General features: G+C 34.8%; 1 protein-coding gene across 1 annotated transcript in view; it reads left to right on the plus strand.

The window, feature by feature from the left end:
* Window positions 1-20,208, plus strand: part of LOC133327799 (protein Skeletor, isoforms B/C) — a 42,661-nt gene that overhangs the window by 10,990 nt on the left and 11,463 nt on the right. The window contains exons 2-9 of the mRNA XM_061536336.1: window positions 4,609-4,688; window positions 4,743-4,891; window positions 4,947-5,294; window positions 5,352-5,905; window positions 5,965-6,187; window positions 6,248-6,315; window positions 9,716-9,804; window positions 9,876-10,298. Of these exons, the coding sequence (XP_061392320.1) occupies window positions 4,609-4,688; window positions 4,743-4,891; window positions 4,947-5,294; window positions 5,352-5,905; window positions 5,965-6,187; window positions 6,248-6,315; window positions 9,716-9,804; window positions 9,876-10,298 (1,934 nt within the window). The remainder of the gene's footprint in view (window positions 1-4,608; window positions 4,689-4,742; window positions 4,892-4,946; window positions 5,295-5,351; window positions 5,906-5,964; window positions 6,188-6,247; window positions 6,316-9,715; window positions 9,805-9,875; window positions 10,299-20,208) is intronic.

Below are 20,208 nucleotides of genomic sequence, written 5' to 3' on the forward strand. Positions count from 1 at the left end.
CAAGCTAAGAAATATATTTTTTCAGAAAATACCTTAAAGCAAAACATGTTTTATAATTATATGTATGTATGTGTGCTTGTTGAAGTATATCAAATTGTTGTACAAATCTAAACGAACAACAAAAATCTGACATAGAATGGTATTATTATGATCGTGTATATCAATATTGATTTCGTAAAGTCGATTAATAGCATTGTTGTTTGTTGTTCGTTTTAGTTTTAGAAATACAAAATAATTGCAATTTAATTTTTACGAATGTTATTTTCTTGTTTTTTGTTGTGGCTGTGTGATAATGTTGGATCGTGATGGTGTTAGTGGTACTTATACCCACCTACCATACCACACCACACCATTCATTCATACATTCCCTCACTCATTCTTCTCACTCTGCGTTGTGTGTATTGTTTTCGAAGGAAATATGGTTACGTGTAATGTCTTGTAAAATGATTTCTTTGTCTTTAATTAGGCCCATTGTTGTTGTTGTCGCTGTTTCTGTTGTTGTTATTTTGTTATGCCTCGTCGACAAATAATTTTGTACTTAAATAGTGGGTGTTCATTTGGTATGATGAATATTTTGTTATTTTCAAGCGAAGGTCATTGAAAAGGGAATGATTTTGCAAATTTCATTTATCTGCGTTGTATTCATCATCAACTGATGATGGTGAAAATGATGTGAGCTCTGTGCAAAAATGAAGTCAAGATCAATCACACAATTGGTTAATAGGTGGAATGGTGGTAATGATCATACACACAATTTTTCGTAACATCTGAAATGAAAAGAAAAAAACAATAACAAAATGAAAGTAAGGAGGGTATACGTTAGAGTGCATCGAAAGACTTTAAGACGAGCTGAAAGGAGTCTTTATAGTAAAGCAGAAGCGAGGAGTCTTTACAGACGAGTTGAAGTGAATCTTTATGGTCTTTATATATGTGCTGAATGAAGTCTTTATAGAAGAGATGTTGTGGGTGGCTTTAAAGACGACTTGAAGGTAGACTTTATAGACATTGAAGGCAGTATTTATAGACGACCAAAAGGGAGTCTTTATAGAAGAGCTGAAGGAGGAATTCTTTTTAGCTTCATAGATGAGCTGAAGTGAGTCTTTATAGGCAAGCTGAAGTCTTTATGTATAGAAAAGACGAAGGGAGTCTTGATAAATGAGCCAAAGGGGGTCTTTACAGTCTGCTGCAGGGAGACTTCATCGAAGAGATGGGAAGATCCTTCCTTGCGCATATCTTCCACCAGCATATATTTAATATTGCATAAACATTTGTGAAAAACGTTTGTTCTACTTGGATACCGAACAATATGGCAATCGCTCAGAAAAAGGTTCGTGTCAATTGGAGCAAAATTTTTTCGAAAAAATACGATCTTATAAACACGTATAACAGAAATAGACCTTGTGACACTTCAAAGACGAACCAAATCCAACGATGAAGCACATCGAAACAAATTGTCTTCAATTTATTCAGCAACAAAGGAGATCAATTATGATTGACTCATAACAATTTGATTGCCCACAGTTTTCGGAGAAATTCCATAAACGAACATGGGAAGATGAACCATATGCATCATGGCAATGCGAGTTCTCACACTTCGGCTCAGACCAGCGCCTTAGCACTAGTTTTATTCCGCACATCAAAAACAAAAAATTATTTTCATAGGCAGAAGATCCGACTGGATCGTTTAAAAGCCATGTTTCCATGTTTCAATATTTATAGCCTACACAACTATGCATTTAACTTTATGTGGCCCCAAGAGTTTGTAACGCTGCGAAAAGCATCTAGTATACCTATAGTCATATCTCAACTAGCTGAGTCGATCTAGACATATTTGTCTGTCCTTTATAATTTGTAAAGTCACAGTTATGGACCAATCGCCACGAAATTGTGCATGTAGGACGGGTGATCGGTTAATTTTTAGGGGATGAAATAGACCAAAAACGTTATATTTGTCTGCTTTTCTGGTCACTATAGAGACGATAATTATGCCCCGAACACAACGAAATTTTGCACTTTGTCTAATTTGCATTGTATTGTATGCCGCTTGTTTCTTAAGTCTTTCGTTTTAGAGATAATGAAAAAATGCAGTACTCAAATTGTGACTCTAATACTAACCTTCAGACTTCCCGTTTTACTAACTTGATAACATTTAGGGGTATATTGGTCCATTTTGGCAGACGATTTTGAAAATAGTGTCATGCTTTCACATATTTCCCCAAATTGAAATCCCGACAAATTTGTTTACCTTTATCATACTGTGGTACAGGGTATTATGTCTTTGTGCATATGTTTGTAACAGGCAAAAGAAATCGAGATAGACCCATGGTTCCTTTTGGGAATATGCATAGAATCACTTTCTGAGTCGATTTATGCATTTCCGTCCGTCCGTCTGTCTGTCCATGTTAAATTGTAAACAAAGTGCAGGTCGCATTTATTATCCGAATGAAATAAAATATGGCACAGAGCATTTATTTGCCCCAAGGATGAACCCTAATGGAATAGGTGAAAATGGGTTCAGATTTACATATATCCCTCATATATATTTTCGTCCGATTTTTAACAAATTGTGCACCAAAATGTCAAATTTAGGCCGATTGGCGGGAAATTTTGCACAACGTACTGAAGTTAGAACGTGTGCCAAGTTTTATTGAAATCGGTTTAGATTTAATTATAGCTCTATATATATTTTTGTTCGATTTTTAGCAAATAGTGCACCAAAGAGTCAAATTGGCACACAATTTTACACAACGTACTGAAGTTAGAATAGCATAACGTGTACCATGTTTTATTGAAATTATTTCATATTTAGATATAGCTCCCATATTGTCCCAAGTTCCATTATAGACGCCATATAACGTCACCCTTCACTATTCGGAAATTTAGAGCACGTTCTCAACAAAATAATTTAATTTTTTTTGTTCTAAGAAGTTAATAACGAAAAATTATCAATATCCGTCGACTTTTGGTATAACTCTCATACACACCACATTATTGGACTTTTTTGAGGTTTTCGGCACGTTTGGGTTCTCGTTGGGTGGCAACCACGTCTTACTGAAATTTACCAATATCGGACCATATTTTGAAGATTTCCGATATGGATTACAGCCGAGTTGGCTCAAATATATTTTGAATAGGCTGGCAAATCTTCTTACACACAAGTAAAAAAGTTTCAGTCTATGTTTTCGACACATATATACCCTCAGATTTTATTATTCTCCATATAATGTATAAGTTTTTATGAAAGAGTATTCGGTTTTAATGCTGATAAAATTAAATTTATAAAATATTGAACATTTGCGGGGGAGGTACCAAAAGGAGAGAGCCGATAGGTCGGACTTGATCTAGGCTTGGTAAATAGGATTAGTTGTGCAAAGTTTGGTTTAAATCGGACATTCCTTTCGCCAAATGTTCACTCGCCAATATCGGTATGTTCAAGATTGCAGCACAATTTTCCAACCTGAGGGTTTTTTGTTTAGTATTTCCTTTTCTTCTGAGAGCAATTCACCATGGCATAATTCCCTTCTAAATGTTTCGATCGATTTTAGGTATTTTGAATAGCCATGGTGGAGGGTACAAGCATTTCGCTCCGGCCTAAGTTAGCACCATTTTTACTTGTTGAATATAAGCCCAAGTTTTTACATGGTTCTCTTACAAAGGTCCCGCTGAATTTTCTCATAAACAATCTACTGGTAGAAAATTTACCATGGCATATTCCCCATCTAAAGGTCCCGATCGATTTTGGGGAATTGGCCGGGCCGAACTTTGGATGCCCTCCACCATAGATACACTGACAGGTACTTGAAATAAAAATATAGGGAACACACCAAACAGTGTACCTATACCGACATTTCTACACACCGATTATGGTTCTAAACATTGGTCCCATTTATGGTACCTTATATGGGGGCTATCCGAAAAAAGGACCTATATTTATAATTTTTTCTGAGAACTCAAAATACAAAACTACAGCCAATTCGGTGAAAAATACGATCAAAACCCCCAAAATACTGAAAATTAGGAGGTACCGTTATATGGGGGCTACCAGAAAAAGTGGACCTATATTTATAATTTTTTCTAAGAACTCAAAATACAAAACTACAGCCAATTCGGTGAAAAATACGATCAAAACCCCCAAAATACTGAAAATTAAAGTTATATGGGGGCTACCTATATTTATAATTTTTTGTGAAGACATTTAGTACCCAATAAGAACCCAATGTACCAAATTTCAGCGAATTCGCTTGAAAACCCCAAAATACCGAAAATTGGGGGGTAGTCTTATAAGGGAGATATGCCTAAACTTGGACCGATATATCACATCTTCGAACTTAAACTTGACTTGACAAAAGACAACCCTATGCAAAATTTCAGCACCTTATCTCAATTTCTTCGGAAGATAGCGTGAATACAACAGACGGACGGACATGGCTAGATCGTCTTAGAATTTTACCCTGATCAAGAATATATATACTTACACGGAATATACGGAATTACAAAATTAATATACCCTCCCTACTATGGTGGAGGGTATAAAAAGTTCGACCCGCCCGAACTGAACGCTTTACTTGATGGTTTATTTATTCGAGTTTTTGTCTATTTTATTTACAGAAGCAGCTGGTGGCTTAGATGATGAAGACGGGCCCTATCAGGGCAAATATTTAGGCAAAATAAATTCTTATCATCACCAGGTAAACTTTTTTTAATTTTTTTAAAAAATCAAAATTTCAAATTTTCAAAATCAGGTATCCGGTGATGTCTATGCTGTGAATGAGTTTACCTTCCTGTTTGTGGGTTTCAACTATGATGGCAATGGTGCTGATACATTTTTCTGGGCGGGTACCTCAAATAGGCCGGGACCACAAGGTTTTATTGTGCCCGATGAATATGGAAAGTAAGTATGAGATTTTTATTACATATTTAACATTTATTAATTTTTTTTGTTGCAGAACAAATATCCTCGATCGTTATCACAATAAAGACTTCACGTTGCAGTTACCGGATCGTAAGAAAATTACCGAAGTCAAATGGTTGGCTGTTTATGATTTGAATAATCAAAATAATTTCGGTGATGTTTATATTCCTGATGAATTTGAACCACCACAGCCCCAGATAGGAGGTACTTTCTCCAAACGTAGTCATAATGTTAGTAGTGGTGCTATTGAAATCTTAGATTCCAAGACAATACGTATACCGGATTTCACCTATGATGGCAAGGGCAAGAGAACTTTCTTCTGGACTGGGGTCGGAGCACAGCCATCCAGTCGGGGTGGTAAAATACCCGATGAAATGGGATAGTAAGTTTTTATATAGCAATTAAAAAAAACAGAAAAATAATCATTTCTTCATTGCAGTTTGGACCCCATTCGTGAATACAAAAAGGAGACCATAACCCTAGAACTGCCCGGAGATAAGACCATTTTCGACATTGATTGGATTAGTATCTACGATTTGGCAGATAATGAAAATTATGGCCATGTCTTGATTGCCGATAATTTAAATGTTCCTCCGTCTTTGGTGAAAATTACACCCTATGAATTTGCCCTACCCAATTGTCGCCAACTGCATAAAAATTTACAAGTTTCATGGGAAGTCTTTGGGCCTCAGATAACCTTCCAATTATCTGGCCAAGTGGAAAAAGATGATTACATGTCATTTGGTTTATCGGGCTCGGATACATCGTCACAGATGATTGGTGGTGATGTCGTGGTGGCCTATATCGATGATATTCGTGGTTATTCTGTGGATTATAATATCACATCACTGGCGCCCTGTGTCCAGGTATTGGGTCAGAACAAAGGTGTCTGTCGTGATGATGTTGTCGGTGGGTTGGATAGTTTTCAATTGAATACCTACAGCCGTAAGGATGGTATTAATACCATTACCTTTAGAAGAACTCTAATATCGTGTAAGTTGGAAGTTTTGATTTCTCAATTAAAAAACTAAATAAATGATTTGTTTCCTCAGCTGATCCCGGTGACAAAGAGATCCGTTTGGATCGCAGCAATTATGTTATTTGGGCCTTGGGTCAATTGGACACAAATTATGAACCGGCCTTCCATACCTATTATCCGAAAAGTGATGTTCTAATTGATTTTAATACCACGGAGCCGGTTAATGATTGTTTCAGTTTTACCAAACATGTTGATAATCCCATCCAGACATGGGAAAGGGTTAAAATTTTGGATCCGTAAGTAAATGAGAATATTTTTTGTAAAAATTATATTTATATTTTGCTTTTCTTTTCTAGAACTGTTCGTACATTCAATGCCTATTTGGGTCCATCGGGTGGCCAAAAAGCATACCAGGGATGGACGGGTAAGTTTTCCATGTACCGACTCTTTGGGGTTGTAAAAATTGGAATTATGGGAGTATAATATGAACCGCGAAAGACAATAGGTCGTCAAAGTTCAATTTTTAAATTGTGGCATAATGATTTTTGGTGCTAGTGAGTTGAGCCTCGTCAGAATTTAATAAGAATTGTAAGAATTTACTAACTAACTTTAACCCTACATACCAAGGGTCCCCCTATACCATATTTATATTCAAAAATAAAATCTTCCCTCATCTCCAAATGTGATACCATAAGTATTGTACCATATATAGTACCTTTCGTACACTATTGGCAATAGTTTATGTATCGACATAGCCCCCATATAAAAGACCCGTCCCATTATCGATATTTTTAAGGTCTTAACTTCAAATAGTGCCGCTATATTTTCAGTATGTTTAAGGTTTTAGGCATGGGTTCACGTAGGGTATAAACACGTTTGCAAAATATAGTTCTTTTCATGTATGAAATCATATTTTCATTTTCAAAATTTTTGATACAAGTCCATAAGTTCCCATTTAAACTATCGGTATTTTTAAGGTCTCAGCAGGTTCACACAAAATTAAAATTGTACAAAATTTAGTGACATTTTAGCCGATAAATATATTTTATTTTGTTTTTCACATAGAACTACATATGTCAGAAGAGCTAATCAACATACATACCAATATTGACCATAATTAAAATTTTAGTACCATTTAGTTCCTTTGATATCTCATAGTTCGTGTTTCAAAAATCCGCAACACAAATCTTATTTCCTAAATTAAGTCCAAATTGTATGATTCGCTCTATAGGTTTAACCAAATTTAGTACCATTTAGTACACATTAATATAAAACCAACAGAAATCATATTTCCCAATTTCAGGATTCCTGCCCTATCTCTTCACCTAAATATAATTGTAACAAATTTAGTACAGATTAGTACGAATTTCAAAAATTTTCTACCATACACCCCATCAATGATCCTAAATCGAAATTTCAGGATTCCAGCTCTATCGGTTTACCCAAATCCACATTTGGTACCATTTAGTACACATTAGTACGAATTTCCAAAGCTTCCTTAATATCTTCACCAAAAGTCCAACATTCCAACTCCAAATTTCAGAATAACAGTTCTATCGATTTACCAAAAATTTAATTGTACCAAATTTAGTACATATTGGTACGAATTTCCAAAGCAAACACCCCATCAATAATCCTAAATCGAAATTTATGATCCCAGCTACATCGGTTCACCAAAATTCACATTTGGTATCAAATAGTACGAATTTCCGAAACTTCCTGCGTGCCCCAATCCTACACCCCATCAATGATCCTAAATCGAAATTTCAGGATCCCAGCTCTATCGGTTTACACAAATCCACATTTTGTACACATTAGTACAAATTTCCAAAACATTCTACATATTCACATCCCACACAGCAATTTACACCCAGACCCAATCTTACACCCAACAATCATCCTAACATCAAATTGTAGGATCCCATCTCTATCGCTTCACCCAAAATTCAAAATGTACCAAATTTAGTACAATTTTGTACTGATATGTTAGAATTTCCAAAACTTCATCCATACCCCATCCCAAAACTCAAACAGTAATTTTATTTCCGAATTACAGTATTCAAGCACTATAGGTTCACCCAAATCCACATTCGGTACAGTTTAGTACACATTAGTACAAATTTCCAAAACTTCCTATTTGTAACAACCAACAACGATCTTAAATCCAAAATTCAGGATTCCAGCTCTATCCACTCCAACAAAATCCAATAGTACCAAATATAGTACCATTTAGTACTTCTCCAACTCATAAGTATACATTTCTAAAACTCTCAACATGTCACTAAACTCTGACGGTAATGTTATTTTCAAATTTCAGAATCCCAGCACCATCCGTTTCCCAAAATTCAAATTGAACCAAATTTAGTACAGTTTAGTACTTTCTATATAGACGAGTATACGCTTTCAAAACCACCTCTTTATATCGACTCTACTTCTCAACCTTAACTCGCCTTCCAATTTTCAAGTTTTTAGCTCTATCCATTCACATACCAAATTTTGTACATTTTAGTACCTTTCGGTACTCTATCAATAACCCATATTTCAAATTTAAGAGTTTTATCTCTATCCTCGAAATTCAAATTGTACAAAATTTAGTACAGTTTAGTACTTTCTATATAGACAAGTATACGCTTTAAAAACCACCTCTTTATATCGACACTACTTCTCAACCTTAACTCGCATTCCAATTTTCAAGTTTTTAGCTCTATCCATTCACATGCTTATAAATTGTACCAAATTTTGTACATTTTAGTACTTTTCGGATATTCATAGTTCGAATTTCTAAAAAAAACCCCTAAGGTACATCTATACTACATTCCATCAATAACCCTCATTTCAAATTTAAGAGTTCTAGCTCTATCGGTACCTCGAAATTCAAATTGTACAAAAAATAGTACAGTTTAATACTTTTCGGATACTTATAGTTCGAATTTCTAAAAAAAACCCTTTGGTACATCTATCCTACACTCCATCAATAACGCACATTTCAAATTTAAGATTTCTAGCTCTATCGTCACCTCGAAATTCAAATTGTACCAAATTTAGTACAGGTTAGTACTTCAGTAGTTTAGTACTTTCTCAACTTTAATTCGCTTTCCAATATTCAAGTTTTTAACTCTATCCACTTCACATGCTATGAAATTGTACCAAATTTAGTAAATTTTAGTAGTAAATTTTTTTAGTAAATTTTTAGTTTCTAAAAAACACGTTGGTACATCTATCCTATACTCCACCAATACCCCTCATTTCAAATGTAAGAGTTCTACCTCTACTGGGTCACCAAATAGTAATGGTACCACATTTATGAAAAGTATTTTGTACCTTTTTTGTACAAATTTCCAAAACCCAGCAATACAGTTAGAATTTATGATCCGAATATGTAAAATTTGGCACAAGTCATTGTTTCAGATTCAGATATAGCTTCATAATAGTTCACAAAAGTCCCAATGTTTACGGTGTACAAAATTTTATACACCGTACCAAATTTAGCCTAAAATACCATGTACAAAGTTTCATTGAGTACCCATTCAATAAATATCCGTCTTCATGCAAATTGTACCTAACATTTGTTTGCTTAGGATGAAATTTCACACGCATTAACTTCTACTCCACATTAACAAAAGAGTAAAGCTCTCATATATAATTTTGTCCGATTTTCATAAAGCCAATAAGAATTTTGGTATTATGAAAATCGTCAATAAGCATTTTGGGAAGATCTTTTGTACATATCCAATATAATTTAGGGTATAATATAGTCATCCCGTCTAACTTGTGTCCTTTCCATAGTGATTTTTTACAATAATTTTTGCATTTATTTATTTTAGGACACGTTTCCAGTGGCCTGGCTTGGTACATAAATGGTTATATGATCCCTGAGCTATTTATGAAACGTGGTCTCACCTATGTTTTCAAGGTAAGAACCGAACTGCAATAAATTTGGAATAACAAATTTTCAAAACTAATTATAAATTCTTCTACCTACAGGTTCGTGGTGGCAATAATCCTCATTCGCCGGACAACTATCATCCGCTGGTAATAACCGATGAACCACGTGGTGGCTATGATCGTCTCAGCGATGCTAAACAGAGTGAAATTCGTGTCTTGGCTGGTGTCGAATTTACACGACGTGGTCGACCCAAACCCACAGCTGCCGGTCCTCTTTGCATATCTCGCTATCCACCCGGTTATGATCGTCGTTTGGATGATAATTTCCCAAGTTTTAAGAAATTCAATCGTTCTCTTATCACCGATTGTCCACCCGAGGAGCCAGCCTATTTGGAAATTACTCCGAATATAACATGGCCGGATGTAGTGTATTACAATAGTTTTACTCACGCCAATATGGGTTGGAAAATCAATATTATCGATAGTTATAGTAATGTCAGGAATGCAGGAAAATCGTTGCATGTGAATAGTTTAATTGCATTAATTGTTGTGTTCGTATTTGTGGGGACTATAAGAAGGAATTAATGTGCGTAATATGTATTCAATGATTGATTGAATGACTGATGTTATTATTTGTTAGATAATTAATTCTACATACGTTTGTATGTATGTGTAGTACATGTGTACATATTTCCATATGCATGTATAAAAAATTAAATCATTTAAATTTTATTTTTTATATAATTAAAGAAAATTGTCCATTAACTCTCGCTTCACATAGTCTTCACATTTGATTTCCTGTTACCTTTTAATCTAAAAATTACATTTTTATAAGTCTAAAGAAAAAATGTATAATCTTATGTACAAACATATATAAGATTTAAGTCAATAAATTAAAATGAAAAAAATGAAAAATTTGTTTTCTTTAAATGATTTTGATCGACAATAGGTTTTTAAATACAGAGAAAAACTATAAAGATATAATAACAGACTTAAATGTAAAATCAGAAAGGAAAGGGCAAAAGTCGGTCGGTGCCGTCTATGTGACACCGCACATCACTATAAGTACATTATAAAGAGGGGGGAGCCCCCTGTAAGATGTTTATTTCTCCCGGCAAAAAAAAAAAAACGGCAAAGTCAAGGTAGAAAATTTTCAACGAGCCCAAAAGTTAAACCGTGGTCGACTGGAAACATGTAATCGTGTTCGAAGAATCCAAGTTCAATCTTTTAAATCCGATGATAAGCTGATGATTGCTAATGAAAATTAATTCACTGAAGAACCCTTGAGGAATCGCCATGGTATGGGTTGACTTTAACTTGTGGAACCATGGACAACAGTAAGGAAAGTGGTAAAGTCGGACTGGGCCGACTATAAAATACCCTTCACCACTTTGGGCATATTCTGCATATGTATCCTAATAGACGTCGCCTTTTTGAAGTAACATTGATATGAAATTGAACGAACTTAAATATGTGATCTTTACCTAAATCTAAACCGACTAACATCAATCCGTACACATGTCATTCTGCAACCTATGCTAAATTTTGTAAATCGATTTAAAGTAAACTTGACACACGCTATTTGGTATGCTCATCGGTATAAAATGTAATCTCAATCAGACATGCATTGATTACTTGGTATACTATATCTATATCTGAACCGATTTATTAACTTCAGTATGTTTTGTCAATAGGCCTAGCAATGGATCTTTAGTGCAACATTTACTTAAAATCGGACGAAAATATATATGGGAGCTATGTATAAATCTGAACAAAACTTAGCACATGTCATTATAGACTTAATTCAGTAGGCTATACCAAAATTCGTGCAAATCGCATTAAATATATGGACTTTAGTGCACCATTTACATAAAATCGGACGAAAATATATATAAGAGCTATATCTAAATCTGAACCGATTTTCACGAAACTTAGTACATATCATTCTAGGTTTAATTCAGTACGCTGTGCCAAATTTCGCGCAAATCGACCATTTACCTTTCGTGGACCATTTACCTTAAATCGGACGAAAATATATATGGGATCTATATCTAAATCTGAACCGATTTTCGAGAAACTCAGCTTAAGTCATTCTAGACATTATTCAGTAAGCTATGCCAAAATTCGTGCAAACCTACGATTTTCAGGGACTTTGGTGTACCATTTACCTGAAATCGGGCGAAACTATATATGGGGGCTATATCTAAATCTGTACCGATCTTCACGAAACTTAGCACACATCATTCTATACTTAATTCAGTAGGCTAACCAAAAATGCTTGCAAATCGAAAGGTATATAGGTAGTTTGGTGCACCAATTATCTTAAATCGGACGAAAATATATATGGGAGCTATATCTAAATCTTAACCGATTTTTCCAAATTCAATAGGGTTCGTCCTTGGGCCAAATGAATGAGCTGTGCCAAATTTCATCCGATTCCGATTATAAATGCGACCTGTACTTTGGTTACAATTTAACATCAACAGACGGACATGAATAAATCGGCTCAGAAAGTGATTACATGCATATTCTCAAAAGGAACCCTGAGCCTATCTCGATTATTTTTGTCTGTTACAAACATATGCACAAAGACATAATACCCTGTACCACAGTGTGGTGAAGGGTATAATGACAATATAATAATGAAAGAAATCTACAAATCGTACCACCACATATAACGTTACCACGAAATATTCAGCTTTTTGGACCTGTATTTCATCGATTTGACTATAAATAATTTTATTTTAGTTTCTCATTGGATGACAAATCTTCATACCAAAAATTGTTATTATTGGTCCATTTTTTTAAAGTAGGTCTATTTTTTAGGTATTTTGAATCAACGCGTTGGCGTTTTGGTGAAGTGTTTAAAAAGTTTGACCCGGTCGAATTTACCGACGTTTTTCTTTACAACAATTTCTGCTTCAAATTTGGCCATTACGATATACTTTTCATATGTTGTAATAATTGATTATTTTCATTTAATTTCAGAACTTCCAAATTTGTTGTGTTTCCGAGATGCGGTAGATAATTTGTTAATTTTCATAACATACATATATATATACATGATTGTGATTAGTGCTGAAATTATTAGTACCGACAATTATTAGAACAATTTTCCACATGAATTCACACAAAATAATAAAATAAAAATAAACTGGCATTAAATTTCAATTTCAAGATTTTGTATAGAATACTGGTGAAAGTAATTTGCCACAATCGAAGTTAGCTTCTATTTGATAATTTGGCAGACACTTTCGAGTTTTCGATAATATTTGTTAAACCAGGATGTTACGTTTCATCCTAATTTTTGGGTTTTGTGTTCCAGTAAGTAAGAAACACAATTTAAATCGATTTTTTAAGACCTTTGTATTTCAGACAATTTTAGGTGAAATCTATTTGAAAACTAATAAAATTGTTTGTGAAACAAATCCCAGTTTTATACACAATCACTCATGTTCCCTGAAGCCGATAAATCGTTATAAGACTCTTATTTTTATGGAAGCTTGGACTGAAGTTATTCTAAGAAATTCATCAGTAAGTAGAAATTATGAAATTTGGCACAGCTCATTCAACCCTATTGAAATTGGGAAAATCGGTTCAGATTTAGATAGGGAGATCCCTTATATAGTTTCGTCCAATTTTATGTACATGGAGCACCAAAGAGGCAATTTTAGGCTGGTTGGCACAAAATTTTGGAATCGGTTCAGATTTAGATATAGCTCCCATATACATATACGTCTGATTTTATGTTAATGAAACACCAAAGCGTCAAATTAGGTCGATTCGCACAAAATTTTGCACAGCGTACTGAATTAGGTCCATTCAATTTTTAATAAATTTCAGATTGATATGTACACAGTTAATTTCGTCCGATTCCATTTCAATGGCCCTTCAAAGTTGCTATGTCTATTCTATCTAAAGGATATTTGAACTTTCCTTACTGGTTTAAACTGGTTTTACTTAATTTTTTACATTGTTTTTTCTGCAACAGGTGAACTTTTCATTATACACCCGTAACAGTGCAAATGTCTATAAACCATTCGTGATTAACACCACCATCAATGTGTGTCAGCTGTATGCGAAAAATACGCAGGGCGTTTATGGGAAAATTATAAAAAATATGTTCACTCAGTTTACGAACATCAATCACTCATGTCCATATTCGGTAAGTATTATACGTGTAATTAAATTGTTAAATTGTTTAACAATTTTTAATACAGGGTAATATCTACGTCAGAAATGCATATTGGGATTTTTCGCTGCTTCCCGTTACCTTGCCGAAAAACGCATATAAAATTGTTTTTACCTTCTACGAAAATTATCCAATATCAAATTATGGTTTTGTGGAATTTTATATGGAATTTATTGAAACCAGAACGAAATCGCCAATTGAATAAGTATTCAAAAAATTGGTTCGCGGGACTTAGAAGATAAACTTTTATTTACAGGTTCATCCATTTCGTGTTTTAAATAGTAAACCTAAATAAATCACATATAAAATATTTATATTTGATTCAAAATTTTTTATACCCTTCACCACACTGTGGTGCATATGTTTGTAACAGGCAAAAGGAAACGAGATAGACACATGGTTCCTTTTGAGAATATGTATAGAATCACTTTCTAAGTCGATTTATGCATGTCCGTCCGTCTGTCTGTCTGTCCATGTTAAATTGTAAACAAAGTACAGGTCGCATTTATGATCCGAATTGGATGAAATTTGGCATAGGTCACTTATTCGGCCCAAGGACGAACCCTATTGAAATTGGGAAAAATCGGTTCAGATTTAGATATAGCTCCCATATATATATATATATATATATATATTTAACCGATTTAATGTAAACGGTTCCTATATATCTTCCGATTTGCACGAAATTTGGTACAGCCTAATCATTTAGGTCTAGAATAATGTCTGCCAAGTTTCGTGAAAATCGGTCCAGATTTAGATATAGCTCCCATATATAGTTTCGTCCGATTTCATGTAAATGGTGCCCACAGTCCCTATATATCTTTTGATTTGCACGAAATTTGGCACAGGGTACTGAATTGAGCCTAGAATGATGTCTGGCAAGTTTCGTGAAAATCGGTCCAGATTTAGATATAGCTCCCATATATAGTTGCGTCCGATTTCATGTAAATGGTGCCCCAAAGTCCATATATATCTTTCGATTTGCACGAAATTTGGCATAACGTACTGAATTGAGCCTAGAATGACGTCTGCCAAGTTTCGTGAAAATCGGTCTAGATTTAGATATAGCTCCCATATATAGTTGCGTCCGATTTCATGTAAATTGTGCCCCAAAGTCCCTATATATCTTTCGATTTGCACGAAATTTGGCATAACGTACTGAATTGAGCCTAGAATGACGTCTGCCAAGTTTTGTGAAAATCGGTCTAGATTTAGATATAGCTCCCATATATAGTTTCGTCCGATTTCATGTAAATGGTGCCCCAAAGTCCCTATATATCTTTCGATTTGCACGAAATTTGGCATAACGTACTGAATTGAGCCTAGAATGATGTCTACCAAGTTTCGTAAAAATCGGTCAAAATTTAGATACAGCTTCCATATATAGTTTCGTCCGATTTCATGTAAATGGTGTCCCAAAGTCCCTATATATCCTTCAATTTGCACGAAATTTGGCATAACGTACTGAATTGAACCTAGACTGATGTCTGCCAAGTTTCGTGAAAATCGGTCCAGATTTAGATATAGCTCCCATATATAGTTGCGTCCGATTTCATGTAAATGGTGCCCCAAAATCCCTATATATCTTTCGATTTGCACGAAATTTGGCATAACGTACTGAATTGAGCCTAGAATGATGTCTACCAAGTTTCGTAAAAATCGATCAAAATTTAGATACAGCTTACATATATAGTTTCGTCCGATATTATGTAAATGGTGCACCAAAGTCCCTATGTATCCTTCGATTTGCACGAAATTTGGCATAACGTACTGAATTGAGCCTAGAGTGATGTCAGCCAAGTTTCGAGAAAATTGGTCCAGATTTAGATATAGCTCCCATATATAGTTGCGTCCGCTTTCATGTAAATGGTGCCCCAAAATCCCTATATATCTTTCGATTTGCACGAAATTTGGCATAACGTACTGAATTGAGCCTAGAATGACGTCTGCCAAGTTTCGTGAAAATCGGTCCAGATTTAGATATAGCTCCCATATATAGATTCGTCCGTTTTCATGTAAATGGTGCCCCAAAGTCCCTATATATCTTTCGATTTGCACGAAATTTGGCATAACGTACTGAATTGAGCCTAGAATGATGTCTACCAAGTTTCGTAAAAATCGGTCAAAATTTAGATACAGCTTACATATATAGTTTCGTCCGATATTATGTAAATGGTGCACCAAAGTCCCTATGTATCCTTCGATTTGCACGAAATTTGGCATAACGTACTGAATTGAGCCTAGAGTGATGTCAGCCAAGTTTCGAGAAAATTGGTCCTGATTTTGATATAGCTCCCATATATAGTTTCGTCCGATTTTATGTAAATGGTGCACCAAAGTCGCTATATATTTTTCGATTTGCACGAAATTTGGCATAACGTACTTGAGTAGAGTGATGTCTGCCAAGTTTGGAGAAAATCGGTCCAGATATAGATATAGCTCCCTTTTATTATAGATTGATTTTAAGTAATTGACGCACCAAGGAACCAATAGGCTGTTAGGAACAAAACTTTCTGAAATTAGTATAAACTAAGCTGTGACAAGTTTGTTTGAAATCGCTTAATATTTGGATAGAGCTTCCATATATATTTTCACCCGATTTCAAGTAAATTGGTCATCAAACTCCTCATGTTAGTCAGATTGACATCAAATTTTGCACAACATACAAAATTAAGTATAGAATTACGTAGTTGCGTTTTCTAGAAGTACAGACATAGCCCAACAGATGCCCTATTTATATTTGTTTGAAGTCGATTTACATAATTTTGTCCCATTGTAACAATCGAATGACATGTTTATGGATAGACCTAAGTTGATTCACATTTAGATTAATATCCCATATTTTATTTCATCCAATTTCATGTTAATAGTCCTGTTTAATATACCCATAATGGTGAAGGGTATCATATAGTCGGACCAATCCGACTTTACTACTTTCCTTACTGGTGTTGAAATTGGTGCAGTTACAACCATAGCTTCCATATGTATTTCGAACCTGTGACTGATTGAAATTAAACAGTGAGGTGTACCGAATAGCGTGTATCAATTTTGCTATAAATCGTTTCCCATAAATTTGTCCCATGGTACGCAGACTCTAAATCGGCCTGCATGAAATTAAATATATTATAGTTTGTATGTTCCTTCGAGGGAACAGTGACATACAATTGTTAGGATACTTATGTACAATATACCCAAAGTGGTGAAGAGTATCATATAGTCGGCCCAGTCCGACTTTACTACTTTCCTTACTGTTTTTTTTTTCGTTTTGTGCTCATATTACGAATGAATTTATGGCGATAAAATCTTTACCAAACGAGCATTCGCCAAAACATGTTCGCACACAAATAACAAACGAGTGAGAGCACTCAACAACGATCGTTCCTTTCGTTTGGTGGTTGAAATTCTTTATGACATTCTCTAACGAATGAAAACACAGTGCTGCCAGTTAAATTTCATGAGAAATCGTCATTTTTTCAGAAAAAAATCGGCATAATCGGCATTTGTATTTTTAAAAATCGGCAAAAAAATCGGCAGCATATAATTCATAAATAAATGCATATTTTTTTGGTTTATAACAAATCAATATTGTTTATTACATTAAAAAAAGATAACAAATTCAATTCTGTATAAAAAAATAACATAAAAGATTTTTCTAAAATATAGTAATTATTATGTACACTAGTGAGATCTTTCGTGTGCGCACTTTTTATTCGTTTATTTTTAATTTTGCCTTATTCGATGTAAAATGTAAACTAGACAGAGTACAATGCTGACAAAAAATGCAGATATCTAAGCCATTGAAAACGGCTGCGGTGAGTCGCCGATAGTTATAATGATTTAAAGCTGCCAATTTTATATTTTTGTACGGTAGCGCCGTATTAAATTAAAAGGTTGGACAATTTGTGTCGATTGTTGAAATATCGGCAATTCTGAGGCAAATATCGGAAAATCGGCATTTTCCATTTTTAGAGTGAAAAATCGTCAAAATGCCGATAAATCGGCAAATATGGCAGCCCTGTGAAAACATATATTCCCGAATTCTCGCGAATGCTCAAAACAGCAACAACAATAACAACAAACGTTCGTGAACTCAATAGTTGTTGGACATGTGTTTTGTTATTCCACACACTTTCTGCTACACACACATTCTTTCGTTGTTTGTGTGTTTTTACTTTTTATACCCTTCACCACATTGTGGTACAGGGTATTATGTCTTTGTGCATATGTTTGTAACAGGCAAAAATAATCGAGATATACACATGGTTCCTTTTCAGAATATGCATAGAACAGCGGTCGGCACATATACATATGCATTTGTTTGGTCACACAGACACAAAGTGTGCGAGAGTAACTTTCGTTCTCTCGACAAACTTCGCCTGCAATAATACATTGCTACGATCAATATCATAAAAACAAGCGACAACACAACCACCTTCATCAACAGCTCAAACGAGACTGATTGGTGGTTGTTTACGCTCGCGCTTTCTGTGAGTGCACATGTGCGGTCCAATGCCGAGACATGGCATAGAATCACTTTCTAAGTCGATTTATGCATGTCCGTCCGTCAGTCTGTCCATGTTAAATTGTAAACAAAGTACAGGTCGCATTTATGATCCGAATTGGATGAAATTTGGCACAGGTCATTTATTTGGCCCAAGGACGAACCCTATTGAAATTGGGAAAAATCGGTTCAGATTTAGATATAGCTCCCATATATATTTTCGTCCGATTTAAGGTAAATAGGGTACCAAAGTACCTATATATCTTTCAATTTCCACGAAATTTAGTATAGTCTACTGAATTAGGTGTAGAATGATGTGTGCTAAGTTTCGTGAAAATCGGTTCAGATTTAGATATAGATCCCATAGTTTCCCCCGATTTTAGGTTAATTGTGCACCAAAGTCCCTATATATCTTTCGATTTGCACGAAATTTGGTATAGCCTACTTAGGTCTAGAATGATGTGTGCTAAGTTTCGTGGAAATCCGTTCAGATTTAGATATAGCTCCCATATATAGGTAAGATTTTAGGTAAATGGTGCACCAAAGTCCCTGAGAATTTGAGAATTTGATTTGCACGAATTTTGGCATAGCGTATTTAATTACGTCTGGAATGACGTGTGCTAAGTTTCGTGAAAATCGGTTCAGATTTAGATATAGCTCCCACATATAGTTTCGCCCGATTTTAGGTAAATGGTCTACCAATGTCCCTATATATCTTTCTTTTTGCACGAAATTTGGTATAGCATATTGAATTAGGTCTAGAATGATGTGTGCTCAGTTTCGTGAAAATCGGTTCAGATTTACAAATAGTTCCCATATATAGTTTCGAACGATTTTAGGTAAAAGGTGCACCAAAGTCCCTGAAAATAATTTGATTTGCTCGAATTGTGGCATAGCATATTGAACTAAGTCTAGAATGACGTGTGCTAAGTTTCGTGAAAATCGGTTCAGTTTTAGATATAGCTTCCATACGTAGTTTCGTACGATTTTAGGTAAATGGTTCACCAAAGTCTCTGAAAATCATTCGATTTGCACGAATTTTGGCATAGCGTATTGTGCACTAAAGATCCACAACTAGGCCGATTGACACAACGTATTGCAATTAATATAAATTAATCTCTGGCAAGTTTGCTTCAAATCGGTTCAGATATAGATATCTTGTAGCTTCCATATATAATTTCGACTTATTTATTGAGATTAAATTTTAAACAGTGCAGCATACCGAATCGCGTGTGTAAAGTTTGCTTCAAATCGATTTACACAAATCTGTCCCACTCTGCGCAAACGACTCTAAACTTGTCCAAATGAAATGAAATTTAGCATAGGTTCCAGAAAGACATTAAAATCACATATTTAAATTCGTTCAATTTTATGTCAAAATTCCTTCAAAAAGGTATTTTCAGATACATATGTACAATATACCCAAAGTGGTGAAGGGCCCAGTCCGACTTTACTACTTTCCTTACTGGTTTATGATATTTTAGTTAGTTGTTGTTTTCGCGAGCAATTGCGAACATTTGGTTTTTTAGGTTTTTTTAAAAGAATGTACTTCAGCAAAAAATGCTCGCGAACGAACGAATCGAGGACGCTTGCAGCAACATTTACAACATACAAAATCGTGCCGAATTGACAATCGTTTTCGGAGGACCAAGTTGCAATCCCAACTTCGGACCAAAGAGTGCACCAAACAGTGGATTTTTCTGGATATAATGGCTTCTTTTAAATCACTTAAGGGTTCT

This window comes from Musca vetustissima, unplaced genomic scaffold (genome assembly GCF_032173495.1).
Source record: "Musca vetustissima isolate MV318-11 ecotype Yass unplaced genomic scaffold, APGP_CSIRO_Mvet_v1 utg10220, whole genome shotgun sequence".
NCBI classification, from domain to species: Eukaryota; Metazoa; Arthropoda; class Insecta; order Diptera; family Muscidae; genus Musca; species Musca vetustissima.